At 45.4% G+C, this 18895-nt stretch overlaps 1 protein-coding gene across 8 annotated transcripts in view; it reads right to left on the minus strand.

Annotated features, from left to right (window-relative positions):
- The window catches only part of vav2 (vav 2 guanine nucleotide exchange factor), a 230445-nt gene that overhangs the window by 149208 nt on the left and 62342 nt on the right, over positions 1–18895 (minus strand). For all 8 annotated transcript variants that reach the window (XM_072662696.1, XM_072662695.1, XM_072662693.1 and 5 more), the window contains exon 2: positions 16990–17106. In XM_072662696.1, coding sequence (XP_072518797.1) covers positions 16990–17106 — 117 coding nt within the window. The remainder of the gene's footprint in view (positions 1–16989; positions 17107–18895) is intronic.

The following is an 18895-nucleotide window of genomic DNA, read 5'->3' on the forward strand; positions in this document are numbered from 1 at the left end:
CTCTTCTAGAAGATTTCAGACAGGGTCGTGTTCGGCTTGTTCTGGTTTTCTTTCGTTCCAGACAGCAGAGCAGAGTAACGGCCAGCACATTTTAGCTGTGCTAAAACACTCAGAATGGCTTCATTCAGTGGACAGTAAGGATATTTAGAAGAAAAAAGATCTCTAACACAAATAAGCATACTTCTGCTGGGTATGTACTGGTAATCTGACTAGTAATTGAATGAAAAGGAGACCCAGTACAATATCCAGGAAAATTATTAAATGGCTCAAGTGTGGTCAGAAGCAGTAACCTAATCAGTAACCTGATTTTCCCCAGTCTGCGAGATCTCACAGTAGTGCTGAGCGATATGACCTTAAATCAGGATCACAACCAATTGAACATTTTACCTCGACTATGATTAATGAGCGATTATATAAGCTGCTCGAATTGCTCAGGTGGCTCGGTGTTGGAGTGATGTCCTTCCAGTTGCATCTGTGTTGCAGACCGGAAGGCACAGTGTCACGTGACACATAACAGACATAGGGGCAGTGGTGGCTCAGCGGTTAGAGCTCCAGGCTATTGATGACAGGGTTGTAGATTCGATACCAGGGCTTGGCAAGCTGCCCCTGTTGGGCTCTTGAGCAAGGCCCTTACCCTCTCTGCTCTCCGGGCGCTGGAGTTGGCTGCCCACTGCTCTGGGTGTGTGTGTGTGTGCTCACTGCCCCTAGTTCACTAGTGTGTGTGTGTGTGTGTGTGTGTGTGTGTGTGTGTTCACTACCACAGATGGGTTAAATGCGAAGGACAGAAGGTGTCTATTGAGATGTTCCATCAAGTGAAACTTCAGACTTCGACTTCTTCGATTCTACACGCTCTCCTATTTTACCGATTTTACAAACAAGCTTCTTAATGGAACCAAAAGTGGCTCTTCTGCGGCACTGCTCCAAGAACCATTTGAAGCACCCTTAGTTTTAAGAGTGTAGTGTGAGCAGTATTATGATTCGGAGATCTTTAAAGTCGTGCAGTGTCCGCTTGATATAAAAGCCACCCAGGGCTTATGTGTGAAAAGACCATTAGCGATGGAACAGTGGGAGTGTGTGCCACAGCTAGAGCAGAGGCCGTATAAGGGAGAATGGTCAAAGTAAGCACATTCTTGTCCGTGTTTGTGGACACGTGCGTATGTACAAATGAAAGCGAGCAAGCAACAGAAGAACCATAAAAAAAACAGAAGAAGAAAAAAAAGAAAATAAAGTCACAAAGAGGCAAAGAGAGAGAGAGAGACAGAGGAGATCCAGAGGAAAAACAGGCCGAGAAAAAAAAACAACAAGACAGAAACAGAAATACAGTAAGAAAGCAGAAAAAACAGGCTCTTCATGTGAGGTCCAAACAGGCAAGAAGAGCACTCCAGCACTCTGGAGAGAGGAAGGTGCTGTGAGCAGAGTGCGTGGGCTTCAACATTAATAATGCCTCTACATCTCCGAGCCAAACAGACAGCAGAACTGCATAACAATGTAAAACAAACCCCTTTCCTCCTCACCTAGCAGCATACGCTTGCTGCAGACTCATGGGTGAAGCAGTCCTCACTGCAGTAAAACTAAACCCACACAGGTAGAGCTCTGAAATTTGAAGCGTACAGTCTGACACACTCCCGCCTGCGTTTAAAGGCTGTATGCAGACAGAGCTGTCTCTGGATGACACAGGAAACAGACAAGCCAGAGCGTTTGGATGCTGAGCTGTCTCTCCATTAGTAGTGGAGGCCAAAGGCCAGCACAGGAGGGCACAGGAAGAGTCAGTGAGACAACTAGGGGTGTAAGAAAATATACTGTACTGATTGATTTTTAATGAGCAGATTACATGTAAAGATTAGTGCCAGACAGTGGTTCATTTTGTGCTGTGTTAATTAAACTCCAGACCATTAGAGGGCAGTGTTGTTCTCAGTGTTTAGATCCCACTGTTCTGATAAGATAAAAACGTTTCGTTTACTCCGATTTCATGCATATGATGGTGTGTGACATAGGGGTGGGCAATATGACAATATTTTATGAAAATCGTGAGACATTTTATTATCAATAAGTCAGTGGATACTGTCACACTGACCAACCGTACATTTCATTAGAGAGAGGATAATTAGTCGGGTTAATTGGATGGAGTGCTGCAGATTTTGAATATACATCACTGAACTCAGTATGGAAGCATATTTAAATAGTAGTTTTGAAGAATCTGTTGCCACTGATGCATTTTGCCCAGACCTACTAAGGCCATTGTCCTTCAATTTGCTGATAAAAAAGAATAATCATAATATATACAGAACGTCTAGCATTCAATATCACAACTTATCACAATCCTAACCCCTGTATCATGATACATATCGTATTACCTGGTTCCTGCCAACACAGAGCCCTAGTGCCAACTCGTCCAGGCAGTCATGGGCATGCGCCCACTCTGAGAGAGCGTATTCTGCTGGACCTGCTGGAGCTGAGCCATAGGAGTTGGAGGATGTACACTGGTTTGATTCCTTCTCGATCGTTGCAGAAGTGTGGGACAACGGAAAAAGCTCAGCTTAGTAGAAAATCATTTGCACAATTTGATTTGGAAAGCCATTTACTTCCCACGTCAGACAGATCGAAGGTCATTAACTCTGGCCTGAGCAGAAAACAATGCTCCTAACTCAGTCATCACTGAATTAACCCCAATGAATCCCCAAATCAGTCTGGGATTCAGTCCAGTAAGGCCTGCCTCAACACTGGTGTGCTGTTGGCATTCAATGGCTCTATGGTAACCTCCTCTATGTTTCTGCTCAAGGCTCCACCAGAACTTCCAAAACACCATATAAGCACATATATGAAGCAGGGCTGGAAAAGTCAGTGCTATTTTATCATTACTGTCATAAATTGTCTCACAGTACGCTTTTCATCAGAACACATCATGGAAATCATCAGCACTTTATGAAGTATTAGGTAGAAATACATTATATAGTATTTCTACCTTTAAAAACGGCCTCATAATCATAATGTTGAGCTCCACTGAATATCTATCATTGCTACTCTGGGCTGTCGGTTTCTGCACTGTGTAACTTCGGTGAAGCAAGCAGGACAACATATTACTCTAGAGCCTTAGTCTACATACTTCTGTCCCTTTCTATTGCTTTCATTTCTCAGCTTGTCCAGAAATGTATGTGTAAAGCACAGACTTTAGGGGTGGCTCAAAGCACAAATTACACTTCCCAACTGTAAGAAATACCAATACACCTCCTTCCCAAGAAGCAAGAAACACCAATTCTTAAAAGCTTAAAATTTAAATACATTTAAATTGGTGTTTTTGCTCCTGGGCTCCCAATACAGTCCAGAAGTGTCATTTCCTTTTACACCACTGTCATAGTGCCCTTTTATGGGCAGCCAGACACACATTTGTTGACAAGTGGAATTGAAAGAAGCAGTGTTAACCCAGTTCTGGCAAGAGATCTTGTAAACAGAGCAGTAGCAGCGTTCTGGCCAAGAGTGGCAATGACAGAGATGCAGTTCTCCCAGTTACAGCCAGTGTACCATCAAAATGATAGTGATGGTGTTATTTTAAGGTCAAACTGCTACATAACGTTGCTTTAAAGAACACTGGCCAACTGCACGTTTCACTGAAGAGCATAATTAGCCCTGTGTAATTGAATTTACTGGAGCACAGTATGTGATACACTGAACAGAAATTAGTGTAATCCTAAGTTGTTGACAGCATGGGGTCTTTTTTCCCCCCTATTCCAATTAAAGCAACATTATGTAGCAAGTGTACCTTAAAATAGCTTCAAGGTCAATTTGACACTCCATTGACTTGTGATAGGGAGGATGGTGTCAGTCATTGCCAATCCTGGGCTGCTACTGCACGGGACCCCTCACCAGATCCAGAACTGAGACACATGCTACTCATTTAGGATGCCGCTTCTGAATCTCTCAGTTTGTCAACAAATGCATGTGTACAGCTGTCCATGAGAAGGAGCTCAAAGCACGAGCTGTATTTATGGCAATGGTGTAAAAGTACACACACCCGACTGTATATCAGTGGCATAAAATGCTATTAAAATGATAATATCATATATTTCAATTATTTCTGGGACACATATCGTGAACTGGGTTTAACAATGTGTGTAGTCAGGAGCTGCTGCTTCTGTTATGCGTTAGTAGAGATGATGAGATGATGTCAACTCCAGATAAGAAAACTACTGTGTTCATACCAGTCATACTACAGACGCTGCAGTGAGTAATACTGACATAATACTGAAGCGCTCTGTCTGTGTGTGTGTGTGTGTGTGTGTGTGTGTGTGTTTAACTCGGCACCACTGCTACACTACCATAGTGTCTGGCTGGTCTCAGAGGGCCTCCGCAGGGTTAATGGGTGAGAGAGGGAGAGAATCACGCGCTTTTGAACAGAAGCTCAGACTGCCTCTGGCTATTGCAGCGACCCGACTGACAACATCCTCTCTCGCTCATGCACACTCCACAGCGCTCGCCCTCCACTTTCAGCAGGCCGTGTGCCTTTGATCTCGCTCACAGAGTGAAAAGAAGAGCTCTCTGGCCGAGGTAACAGAGTTCACAGTCAAAAAGAGAGTCATGCCCTTGCCATTCTGTCACACAGTGCACACACACACACACACACACACACACACACACACACACACTCATGCACATCAGAACTGTGATCAATCTGGCTGATGAAAGTAGCATGAGCAGAAGCTGACATGCACATAAACTTTGGCAGTGTGTCCCTCTCTGCTACAACTGCCTTACACTTCCCACTCGCTCACTCCCCTACTCACTCCCTGTACTCCTTCACCCACTCACTCACCAATTCTCCTCTACCTCCCCTCACTCACTCACTCCCTTTGCTCACACTATCTCTCAATATCCCCTTACCTCCTTGTCCTGCTCACTACTTTACCCACTAACTCATCTCACTCCACTACTCACTGCCTCACTCACCCTTCCTCTCTCTCTGCTCCTTATTTAAAGAGACTGCAGTGCAATCAGGCAAAATTAAAGTAAACTGGTAAGACGGGTGAGGGCTATAACTGGGATTGATCAGGGTTAGCATGTGACCACCGCTACACTATTGATCATGTTATTGATCCTAACAGAGCTTGCGAGCACAAGAACAGGGCTCTAAATGCCACTGTCTATCACTTCCATTGCACAAAAATCTCTCGGTCAATGTGAGGAGCGCTCTGGCAACGTACGCTACACAAACACTGGGGTTTGCTTCGGATGATTGCAGCACAGCTGGTGTAGGTGCAGGTAGTGTTTACGGTAGTGTCTGTAGCTACCTTTGTAAAGAGAGAGCTTGGTGGGTGATGAGGTGAGTGGTGTGGCTGTGGTTTGAGGATTTAGGGTGCGCTAAGTGCAAAACAGCTTAATGCAGCTTTCACCTACACTAGATGGACAAAAGTATTGGGACACCTGCTGATTCATTGTTTCTTCTCTTAAAAAAGAGTTTATCCTGCTTTTGTTGGTCCTGTCCAGGACACTAGGTCAGTACCAGGCGTCTGCAGATCTGCAGGGTACCTTGAATAAAGTCAGGTGTGAGCCAGAGGGGCTCTTCTCACTGAATGCAATCAAATCCTCACGCTAATGCTCCTCCAAACTCTAGTAGAAAGCCTTCAGTCCTGGACAGAACCAACAAAAGCAGGATAAACTCTTTTTTAATGCCCTTGGCTTCAGAAGAAACAATGAATCAGCAGGTGTCCCAATACTTTTGTCCATCTAGTGTAGGTGAAAGCTGCATTAAGCTGTTTTGCACTTAGCGCACCCTAAATCCTCAAACCACAGCCACACCACTCACCTCATCACCCACCAAGCTCTCTCTTTACAAAGGTAGCTACAGACTGCAGAAGTGCGTGCGAGAAAGGAGCATCACAGTGCACAGGTGCTCCCAGAGGCCGGAGCGCCTCTCCTGTTCACTCACGGTCACTGCAGCAGAACAGTGGGGTGGCTCTTATTGCTGCCTAGCAGGGGGACACCCAGTGGGTGAGAAATGAACAGAAGCAGAGGAGGGAGGGCCACAGTTTAGCACTCTCAGTAGGAGAGCCCAGCAAACACCTGGCAGGGCATCTTTCACACACACACATATATGCACCCCCCCTTCACACACACACACACATACACAGACAGACACAGACACAGGACGAGAGTGAGCAGAGGGTGAGAGGTGGGGGTGTCATGGCAGAGAGCCTGCGCTGCACAGTTTATTATCCGTATGGAATCACATTAAGCAATCTGCACGCGGTCATGAAACAGAAGCAGAGGTGGAGAAGGCCAAGGGTGGAGAAAGAGAGTAGGAGTGATCCAGATGACACTCTTGCAAGGAGTGAAATGTCAAGATTAATGTGTTCTTTCGATGTTAAGGGGCAGTTTGTGGGCATCTGATCGGAGAACAGAGGAGAACAGGACTCTGATTCCACACAGAAGCCTCATTACTGCTCTGTGATTCACATGCCATGGGTTAAAGGGGGAGTGTGCAATGCATTCACTCCAATTTACATTTTACAGCGCTTTGATAGACGATACGAGAGCAGACTTGAACCATCTGAGGATCAAACAAAGGATATTTCAGCCTTGTCTAACAGTGCTGCTGATTAAGCAGAGAGAGAGAGAGAGAGAGAGAGAGAGAGAGAGTTTCAATGTTGGCTATACACTACACACTAAGATTAATGTGTTTGTTACACTGTACACATTCAATCCGGTTAGTTTTGGTTTCACTGCAGTTTGACGAGCACACTAAAGAACTAACCTACATGGGCTATACTTCAACTTCCTGTAATTGGTCCGAAAGTCCAATCCGTTCACAAACTGCGTTCACACCACAAACAAACCGAATCACGGTTCATTTTGATCCTGTTTACACCTAAACACTTCTTAAGCCTTGGCTATCAGGATTATATTGGGATGAGGCCAAACCACATAAAAAAATTCAAGTGTAAACACACCCAGACACTAATCCCATCACTTAAACCACTGCAGGAGGTGGTCTGATCCGAGACACCGTCTCTCCAAGACTCTCCAACAACCAAAACCCTTCCCAGTACAACAGAAACACCAGTAATAATTGCTGCACAATAAGCAAATTTGCATATCCCATCCCTCACAGCCATCAGGTTTCAGGCCGACTAAACTGAGACTTCCCATTGTAAACGCATGTGGCTAAAATCTCATCAGGAGACAATCCAGATACTGGTCATATGAAGTGACCAGGTGTGAACAGAGACCATCTCTTCTGGTCAGAACAAATTTGGGTCCTTTGGTTCGAACCAATCTGAAAAGTCTGAAGGTGCAGACCAAACAACGTACGCCTGGAAGTCTGGAGCAAGCTGAAGCTTTGTTCTGCTGGCCAAACTGAAAGGTCTGAAGGTCCGGATCATATGTAGGTAGGTGTGAAAGCAGCCCGAGTCTCTTAGCCACATTATCTCACCTCCACAGGATAACTCCTCACACACGTTTCTCACTTTACTGCCGATAACTGAATGAAGCAGTGAGAGGGGAAACGGGAGTTATCCAGGTCAGCTGAAAGTAAGCTGACCCTGAATCACACTTCTGCCCTTCACGGACAGTTTAATTCATTCCCATTCCAGAGTACTCTGCATAATCCCGCACCGAGCTCATCGCCATGCAGGGTTAATACCACCCCCAACACACTGCCACACCGGAACTCCACCGCCAGGTCTGTAAGGCCTGCAGAAACATACTGCTTACTGTCTACTTTCTACAGCTCTGGGAAACAACACAGAGGGATCAGAGGGGGAACAAACAAGCAAACCCCACACCCTCAACTGCAAGAGAGCACCACCAGTGTAGCTAGAGAGAAGAGCAGGAGAGCAGGAGAGCAAGAGAGCAGGAGAGGAGGAGAGGAGGGGAGCCTACATATTTCCCCCATTTTCTCTTCATTCATGCTCACAGACCTGGAAAGAGTGTACCTGTCCATCATAGAGCTGCCTTTAGGTATGTGTCATCAAACTAAAGGGTGTGAAGGGGCGGAGAAAAAGAGAGCGAGAGAGTAAAAATAAGAGAATTGGTAAAAATAAGAGGAAACAGCATGAGACAGAACGAGTCTGAGGAGGAGAAAACGAGAAAGAGCATGTGAGACAGAGAGTGAGGCACAGAGTGAGAGAGAGGAGAGTATGAGAGTGAGAATCAAAAGAGAAAGACAATGAGAGGTGAAGGGGAGTGAGAGAAGGAGCATGAGAGCAAGACAGAGCACGAGACAGAGACAGAGAGAGAGAGAGAGAGAGAGAGAGAGAGAGAGAGAGAAAGAGGAGAGTAGAAGTGAGAATAAGAAGAGAGAGAGAGTGGATGGGAAAGAGGAGAGAGAAAAAGTGCACATTAGTGAGAGTGAGACAGATAAGAGAAGTAAAAAGTAAGGGAAGAGAGAGAAAATGTGCTCATGAGAGAGTGAGACAGAGAATGAGACAGAGTGAGCAAGTGAGAATAAAAGGAGAGAGAGACGGAGAGCACATGAGACAGGAGTATACGAGTGAGTGAGAAATAAAAGGAGAGAGACAAACAGCAAGCGAGAGAGAGACAGGAACAGAGAGAGAGAGAGAGAGAGAGAGAGAGAGAGAGAGAGAGAGAGAGAGAGCACATGAGACAGGAGTATATGAGTGAGTGAGAAATAAAAGGAGAGAGACAAACAGCAAGCAAGAGAGAGAGACAGGAACAGAGAGAGAGATGAGAGAGAGAGAGAGAGAGAGAGAGAGAGAGAGAGAGAGAGAGAGCACATGAGACAGGAGTATATGAGTGAGTGAGAAATAAAAGGAGAGAGACAAACAGCAAGCGAGAGAGAGACAGGAACAGAGAGAGAGATGAGAGATGAGAGAGAGAGAGAGAGAGAGAGAGAGAAAGAGAGAGAGAGAGAGAGAGAGAGAGAGAGAGAAAATGTGCACATGAGAGGGTGAGACAGAATGAGACAGAGTGAGCAAGTGAGAATAAAAGGAGAAAGAGGATGAGAGGCCGAAAGAGAGAGAGAGAGCGACAGAGAGCATGAACATGAGACAGAGAGAGAGGGTATAAGAGTGAGTGAGAAACATGAGGAGAGAGACAAAGAGCAAGAAGAAAGTATGAAGACCAGAGAGAGAGAGAGAGCGAGAGAGAGCGAGAGACAGTCAGTTTCAGATACAGAGGAACTGAATGGATGAGCTCCTCCTGGACGGCAGCTGTTCCTGTTGGACCGCTCTTTACTGCAGTGGCAAAGTCAGGAGCCAAGTAGTAGCAGCAGCAGCAGCAGCAGCAGCAGCACAGTGCCTCAAAGTCTCTCTGTAAGCTCAAATTCTCCAGCTTAGCTACAACTGGATGCCACAGCAAAACAACGCGCAGGGACCCCTTTACAAGAAAGCCAGCCGAGGCCATTGTGCACTTCTGCTGCTGGCTAACGTTCTCCCGGAGAAGATAAAAGCAGCAATTATTTCCACAATAGACATTTTATTGTACTTCTTTTTTTTTTTTTTTAGGAGGGGGGGGGGGGGGGGACTCTGAATGAAATGCATTTCGCAGCTCATCACTTTTCTCTCCCTCTCGCGCAGAATTAAATACAGCCGCCTGTCAAACAGAGAAAAAAACAGCATCAACAGAAAACAAAGAGCTGATTCTGGAGAAAGCAAGCCTGAGCTGATATGAAATACTGCTGCTGTCCCGCTCTCCTCCGACTGCAGAGCCGCTCGGTGGTAAAGAGTGTGACTTCATAAGGAATACATACAGCATCAGCTTTCATCATTGATCGGTGCTGTTTACATGATCGCCAGCAGCGGCTCTGAGGCTAGTGGACAACTTTCAAAGCATCACACGTTCATAAATCACTGAGGAACGTCACACCTCCGCTGACAGCCTGCCTGCACCAGCAGAATCTACGGCCTAGAGCGTGCTCACCCGTCGGCGCGCTTCGCTTCAGTGGCTTAACAAAAAAAGAATTAAAAAAAAGGAATGTCGCACAAACCTGCTGAACTTGTGCACGTGTTCGCTGGCTTATAACAACATCCGCCACTTCAACTCCACCTCCATCATGGCTGGTATCCCAGACAACCATCAACGCTCTGCAACCACCTGTTTCCACAGGCACCTCGCTAACGAGGAGCAGATTAATGAGGCATTTTGAAGAGTTCGAGGGGGGTAGAAGGGTAGAAGGCAGTCCAAAGTGAGGGGGGTACTTCGCATCAATTATTCATAACAGCAGAATTATCATCAGGAGTGAGACGTTTGGAATGAATAATTGATCGTGTGTTGGCAGCTTTATGTTAAAAGATGCAGGGACGCCTCTGATGGACAGGAGCCAGTGGGGAACAGGGTGTGACAGGGATATAAAAGCAGACACGTCCTCCTTTGGGGAGAGCCAGCGCACTTGCTTTATGGGACACTGTGGGTAATGAACTGAGGAGACTCGAATGCTATTCCATATAGACTACAAACATGCATACATTTCATTACTCCTAGGCCTGACTTCAGAGCGCCATAGACCACCTCGTTCCCCTATAGGACTGACAGAACATGCTCACACAAAAGCTTTGTGTCTTCTGACATTCAGCGCAATCTGTTTGGTCCTGGTTCTTCTACTCCAGGACTGTATGAACTCTCCTTAGTCCCACAGTTTGCACTAAAGTGCCACCAGACTCGGGCTCAAGTGGCTATTTCTTACATCCGACACTTTTCTTGCATTTGCTTTTGTCGCGGGATCACATTATGGTCCTTGTGAGGGTTTATGTATCAAAACTAGCGGTGTAACGGATCACAAACTTACGGTTCAGATCGGATCATGGTTTTTGACTCATTTGGCCTATTTTTCAGAACATAGATTAAATAGATACAATGGTAAAATTTGTGACCTCAGATAAAAATAAAATCAGCTTTGGCAGATCCAGTTTCCAGTTTCCATATATGCCTTATAGTTTGAAGACTGAATGGTAGGTTAAGAAACTTTAACGTCTTTTATTAAAAAATAACTTAATAAATGATAGAGGCCCTTTAAGCCGAGACCCCCGACTAGACTCCCGGCAATAAGGCCAATTCTCCACCCGTTCCAAGTCAAAAGAAGATCAGAAGGGTGTTTGTTTTGTAGCAGAAGCTCCATTTAGTTGATCATTAGCGGCATGGAGCCTCAGCTGGCCTAAGCTTCAATGACCCACGCAGCAATAACACAGCAGGTTGATCTCACAAGAGCTAATGCCTCCGCCGACCTTCAAACATGGCTGCTCTTTCAAAACTCAGCGGTCTCTCCTTCCTTCAGCGGCTTTAAAACCCTTCCCGGTAACCTTTAAAGAGGATCTGCTCATTAGAAACACCATTGTTTCTTAGCAACTTTCTGAAGGCTGGGCGCTGCAGCATTTCTGAGTGGAGCACTGCGGCTTGGCAACCGGCTATTTTCAGCCTGCGAGTCTGAAGAGAAGCCAGGAGCTGTTCTTACAGTAAGCCTGAACGGCAGAGGTAGGTGGGAGAGGACTGAAGGAGCGCTGGAGCAATGCCTCCGAACTGTGATCATGCAGTCAGAAAACAATAGCCAGTGCAGCTGCGGGCTGTCTGAGAACAGGAGCGTGGGAGAGGGGCGATGAAGTAAAAGAAGAAGCAAGGACGAGTGGAGGGCAACACACAGATTAAGGCAGAGTACACTCTTAAAAATGAAGGTGCTAGAAAGGGTTCCTTGAGCGACGCCATAGAAGAACCACTTTTGATTCTATAAAGAAGCAGATGCGAGTGAACAGGTTCTTTAAACCTCTAAAGGTTCTTCACATTTCTCTTTTTTTGGTACAAACAAGGCCTCTACTGCATCACGCAAAGGTATAGGTAGAGGGTTGGTGATTATTCAGTAGGCTAGACTCCCTGTAGACTCTTCATAGAGCTGCGCCACAGCAGTGTCAATCAAGAGATCATTTTGCTGACCCCTTCCCTGTCTGCCTGCAACCTACCAGTAATTCAGGGCACGCCCACGTGAACCCACTGGGACAAGACCTCTGTTTGCATAGACACAAGGGCTAATTGTGACAACACTGCACAAAGAAAACCTTGCAGGTCAATGAGATTTAGTAGAACAGCAAGGCCACCACTAACCTCAAACGTGAACGGCAGGTCTCAGCTCAAGGAAGACCTACAGACGCAGCGGTTAAGCCGCTTTCACATAAGAAGTCCGGAAAACGTCCAGACCTGATTCTCTCTTTCACACACGTAGCACTCAGCCAGAGATTCAGATGTGTTCTTACTTAGGCAAGGGGCGGCACCTGTGTAGTCTGCTGTATAGAAATAGCAGTGTTTTGCTAACAGCACATCGAATATGGCAAGCGGGGCAACAGACTCCTCTATAATAACAACATCATCATAAACACGTTCAGTCTCAATTCTTCGGGAAATTACCTGCCCTATTCACAAATGGGCTTACACAGACAATGCCCGGCCTTTTACTAGCGGCTACCAACGATTCGGACATCTGCAGTCACACATACAACTCCTCCAGGTAATATCTGGAGAAGTTCTGGGTTACAGTGCATGTCTGAAAGGGGCTTTAGAGGAGAAAAAACATATGTTTGTCATATTGCATATCATTCATTATTTCTGAATTTCATGCTTTTGCTGTTATATTATTTTATTATAATATTATATTATATTATTTATCCAACCAGAGGAGGATGAATTGGTTCCTCTTAGGGTTTCTTCCCCCTGATATGCTGGAGTTTTTCTTTACCATTCTTGTCTCCATTGGCTTGCTCACTTGGGGCTCGGGTCTGTGTAAAGCTGCTTTGTGACACTGTCTGTTAAAAGCGCAGTATAAATAAATCAGAATCGAAATTTCAACATTATAGAGGAATTAAAAGGGGAAGATGGAAAAAGCTCATTTCATTAACATCACAATGCTAAAGTCGTTTCCCCTTTCTTTCCATCTCGAACAGAGAAAAGCTGCTTAAACGCTTCTGAAATACGCTCTGGATTAAAAGCAAAGGCTTATTATTGGACAGAAATTATTTATTACCAAAAATGATGGCTTCCGTTTAAACACACAGACACTGGCAATGTGAGTAATTACGAGCCCATTCTTCTGCCAGTCTCAATCCAGCACTGCAAATCATCCCAGTACAACCAGACTGCTAACAGATGTAGCTTCATTGCCACGATCATCACAACACCATAAAAATAAAGTGATTGCCACGTTCATTTAAAAGATAGCGAGGCCTGTTCCGAATCTAATTAAGAGCTAGGGGGAAAACCGAGCCAGCTTCGATTTGACAGAACATTTAACTGGAAGCGTCCCCCAGAGAACGCCGCGTTCACGCGCAGTGATATTGTGATGAATATGGAATGATTAGGTGAGTCCTGGTCCATCTGTGAGCATTATGGGGTGTGTCCCAGGGGCTGCAGGGATGGCGGCGGGGCCTGACGGGGACTCTGGGCCTGGCTTTGTGTTCTGATGCGAGGTCCGGAGGTATGGAGAGAAAGAAAGAGGAAAAGGCGAATGGGGATCCATCTGTTTATGGATGGAGAAGGTTGTGGAAGAGGGGCAATTACCTGCAGCTCCACGAGGGGTAGGTGCCTCTCTTGTACCCCGGAGAACGGACGTAATTAAAAAGAGAAATGCTGGGCTGGGCAGCTTGGAGGTGGAGGAGGTGTTTGGGGAGGTATCTTCTTTCCATTAATGGATGAATTTGACTTAAACTCCCTGGACGCAGTCTGAAGCACTCTCCAGAAAGAGTGGGGGTGCCTTATAGTGAGTCATGTAGCTGGAGGATGGGCTAGAGCTCAGAGAAAGGTACGCTACAGGAGGTGTGCTCGCCCTGAGGCTGAGAACAAAGACTAGCTTAAAACAAGACCGTAAACAAGTAAATAACTCCTCCAGTATGTATTATTAGTGTCTGTGTGACTTTAGGCCCACCATGGCAATAACTTTATCTTTCGTAATAAATTCATCGATTTGCAGGAAAATATTCATTTGCATTAGTGGTGCACAACTGGCTGATACTGGAGTGATCCAATTGTGCTCAAAACAAGCAATCAGACATTTAAAATGCAATTTTGGCCCACTCCAGCCATAACATTAAAACCACTGACAGTTAAAGTGAATAACACTGTCTGACTTTAGTGCGCCCTGTCCAATTAAGCAGCAAATGAACAGTCAGTTCTTCAAGGTGATGAAGGTCATGATGGTCAAGCATAAGAATCTGAGCCACTTTGACGAATGACCGGTGCAGAACATCTCCAAAACATCAGGCAGGTCTTGTGGGGGTGTTCCCACATATTGTGAGGAAACGTAACTCAAATATACTCAAAATACACTGTCCCCTGTATCCCAGACAAATCATCGGTCACAAACACTACAAATGCCTGATCACATTACCATCCAAGCAGCATCTTTATGAATGATCAGCACAGGTTAAGTCATACCGGTAAAGACATATCAGGCAAGAGGACACAACTCTGCACTCAGCTAATTATGTTTTTCATATCCGTCATGTGACCAGTGAGATTCATTACTACTCAGGGCACAAGTTCAACACTACTGTACTGATGGATTAAAAGTGCTGTCCATCATTTAGTTATGAATACAGACTAGCTCTATTTATCTCGGACGAGTGAGAGGCAAACGATTTGAATGTAAGGCACATTAGTGCTGAGCTGCCCACTTCAATATATTGTAATGTGTTGCTTGCCCTTAATGGAAAATCAATGCCAAGACAAGCCCGTCACCTTCGAGTCGACGCAAACACAATTTTCGCATTGACATGTGGAGTGTGTGCGAGATTGATTCAGCGTGGTGGAGGATTTTAATATTGTTTTCCGTGAGCTCATTGACTCTCACGCGCCGTCCCCAGCATTATCTGTTAAAGTCTACCTTCTCCCGAAAGGATTAATCTTTCTTTCCCTGCTCCGCCCTCCTTCATTCCCCATTGCTTCCCCTTTCCATCTCCCTCAGATTAAGCACATTCATTCATTTGGATTTCCACACAAGTTTGGTGAGATTTATCTAATGAGTCCCAGCCATGTGTCAGTGAACATATCCTCGTGTAGTGGAACATGACTGAGCATTTTAAACAGCTCAGTTACATCCCATCCAACTCCAGGTCCCCCACCTAGAACACCAATGATCAGCTTTAATAAGCATTTTCACACCTGCACTTTTTAGTCTAGGCAAATTGGGTCGTGGTTCGTTTTCACCCTTGGTGTGATTCGTTTGGGCAGGTGTGAACGCAGCAATCGCACTTGGATACGGACCAAAACAACCTAAGTAAGACCCTTCAGGTGTGCGCCGCAGGTTTAAGCTAAACGGCTCCTGTAGGCAGGTATTAACCTGGTATACTGCTCAGAAAATTAACGACTACAGCTCTGCTGTTGCTCAATGTTAAACTGCACAGATATATGCACTAGTCCAGAACACATGACCTTCCTCCTGTATTAACTTTCCTGCCCCGCCCCAGACAGGACTGACCAATAAGCAGAGAGAACATTCTCGCGTGGTTTGTTGTGACGTATTTTGGTGAGCTTTATTTTTTTACCTCCAAACCAAACCAAAGAGGAAACACTCCCTCAGTTAATGAGTTTGTAATCTTGAGGTCACATAACCAGAACGGCCTCAACATTGGCATATGGGCTACATACTGTATACAGTCACTATGTCTTATTCAAACTTATTTTGGAGCATTTCTACTGGTCCATTCATCATGAAATTTGGACACAATATCTGAAGAGAACATGGACGCTGTGTTCCCATTCCTTTCCGTTCTGTAGTAATGAAGCCAAAACTGTCCGCCATGTAGTCAAAAAGTGTCTTCGCGGTAGAGACCAGAGGTGGAGCCAGACTCGCCTACTCTTTCAGTGGACCTGACCCTGTCTCCCAGACTCCTCAAGTGTGTCTCAGGCCCAGACACTGAGCTTACATCACACAAGCAGAGCGGATTTTCCCCTGGATTCCCAGTTTGTCCGGTAAGTGGACGCTCCAAAAGTGAAAGTGCAGCTCATGTAAGTTCCTTTACAACTCAGCTAATCCATGTAATGAACAGAAAGGGAGCCATGTAGGTCCTGCAGACGACAGACCTCTTCCAGCCAAGGCTGTCAATCACTTCATTCTTGAGTGTAACCCCGCCTTCTTTCGCTATAGCGGAGTAAGGGTTTATTTATTTCTGGGGGGACATTAAAAATGGGCCAATATTGACATGGGGAAAGCCGAAATTTGGAGACACTTAAGATGGAAAGACAGTTTAGAGGAGGAAAATGAGATGGAAAATGGGCTGTTTTGTCATTTAAATATATGGAGATGGGCGGAGTTACACATTGCACCGTGGCTAGCTAGCACTACAATGAGGCGTTAAACCTCATTTGCTGTTTGGACACAATGTAAAGAACATCTTCCAGATTTGAACAGTGTCAAAAAGTGAAATGATGACAATGATGATATACTGGATATCAGCCATATTTGCCACAATACCTATTTGCATGCATCAGTTCATCTGTAATTATAGATAGCACGCAATCTCCACCACTGGAGACAAATAAGGGAGCAATCATGAGTAATGACACCAACTCCTCTTATCACTACAGGAACTGATAAGAAAACTACACACACACACACACACACACACACACACACTTACATTTCCCACATGGATGCTGACACAGATACTCACTGACACACACATAGATACTGCTGACCCTAAAGTGTTGGGCTTAACGCTCACATGAACATCTGAACATGCAAGGGAGGAAATCTGACTGGGGGAATAAAGTCTCCCAAGTAGAACCAGTTAAGAATTACACTCACTTTTCTTATCCCTTTAGCAGAGCACTGTGTAGGTGAGTGTGTGTGTGTGAGTATATATACAGTATATGGGCAGTATAAGCAGTCAAAGACAAAGCTGATGCTATCCAGTCAGTGCAGAGCAGTCACACCCTCACAGGTTACCCTCTGTATATGCAGAACACAGCGAGGCACGTGGTTCACGAATGTCCAACGATGTGAGTGTTGTTACAAGAATGGCTCTCCGCTGGCCCCGGTATGTCAACATAAGTGACATAACTCACCTTGCCGAAGTCCCTGACGTCAAACAGGTCGAAGGGATCAAAAAGCTCGCTGTTCCTCAGCCCAAACTTGTCGTGGCACACCTTGAGGAATGTGCGGATGTTCTTGAGACACAGGAACTGCAAAAAAAGAAGGAGAGAGAGAAATCACATTAGTAGCTGCTCTATTATGTAGTTGCTCGTTTACTCCTCCGGCACATTGGGTTTGACTTTAGGGTTTCATTCCACTGGATTTGTTAGTTTAAAAAAAACAAAGCCAGCCTGCTACTCTGCTTTAGTGCGTGGAGCAGATTTAATTTCCTGGAGGAGACCGAGAGACTACTCATTTCCTCTTTCCTCAATGGGTGATTAAACACTGCCAGATCTCAGCCAGTGATTCTGCTGGCCATGACCGGACTTGGTGAAGCAGAGCATCCATGATAAGCCGGCGTCAGCCCAGGGAAACGGTGAGCCTTGAGCATCACTGCCTTTGTCTACCCATTCGTCTGCTGGAGCGGTTTAGCCAGTGGAGTCTATAGACACTGTAAGCGATCCTCTGATATCTGCCCCACATCATCTTCTCTTCTGTAATAAACAGAGGGGTATTAAGCCCCCCAGCACTGAGCTGTGGAGCAGTGGAAGATCTGTGTTCTCTGGAATGATGGTGCATTATCCCACACTTTTGGGATGAGTTGGGAAGTTGTGGAATGAGGTGGGGTGGTGATCATCATCATCCAGCATCCTGATCTCGCTGAATGCAACCAAGTGCTCGGAGCAATGCTCCAAAATATAGCAAACAAAAGGCCTGGACAGTGGAGAGACAACTAATCCAACAGAAGCAGGACAAACTCTTTTTAATATCCTTTATTTCAGAAAAAACAGGTGTCCCATTATTTTTGTCCATATAATGTGGTAGTGTTTCCACCACTAAACACCCGAGACATGACATACCACTGGGCTCCTAAATATACCAACAAAGTAGTCCTCCCAAACAGAAGGGCTTTAATCCAGCAATGTAATGATGACCATGATACCATTATTCAGTATTATCACAGAGTCCATTGTAAACACAGCACTGACAACCTATTCACTTGCTCAATATGAACCTTAACAAAGCAGTGGTGATACAGTCTTACTCATAATACACACACACACCACACACCACACAGTCTCACAGCCTGAGCAGTACCTATTGTGTCACTTACACTGACACATTATGGGCAATATACTAAGGCAAGTGTAGCAGATAAACCATTAGGGCTATTCAGTACCCAACAGCACACAACAATGCAACCACTGCTCTTAGTGTCACAACAGCTCCCATATCAGGCTTGATAAAGATCTGCACGCTCACAGATGACTGGGTGTATTATCCAAAACCTTGTGATGCGAGATGTAAAAGATAAACCAGTGTCATACTGAGAAGCTACTGACTACCATGTTTATTTTTTTGGCCAATTAACGCCTACAGGCCTCCGGTGAGGAGCTCCATTTGGAACTACACTAAGGCTGTATCTGGCGAACCTTATGTGAACTCTTCCCAGCTGTTCCTGGATACTGTGCTGTACAGGCCTGCAGTCGTGGCTCATGCGTGTTCACAATGTGGGCCATTCCATTGCGGTATATCGCTCTCCCTCTCTTTCTCGCTCTCTTTCTCAAAACTCAGCCTACTCAGCAACCTCTGACCCCATGAAAACGCACTCCATGTGTTTTGAACATGGGCTATTCCCTTGTACATTTCCCCCCCTGCATTCCCCAACTGGACCAACATAAACAAATCAATGGTTCTTCCTGCAGTTCAGGTCTTGGCCAAACATGTCCTAATGTATGTGGACACCCCTTCCAAAGAATGCATTCAGCCACACACACACACACACACACAGCTTGTCTAGTCCCGGTAGAGAAGTACTGCCCATAGAATAGGACTCTC

The sequence above is a fragment of the Salminus brasiliensis genome, chromosome 18, assembly GCF_030463535.1.
Source record: "Salminus brasiliensis chromosome 18, fSalBra1.hap2, whole genome shotgun sequence".
NCBI classification, from domain to species: domain Eukaryota; kingdom Metazoa; phylum Chordata; class Actinopteri; order Characiformes; family Bryconidae; genus Salminus; species Salminus brasiliensis.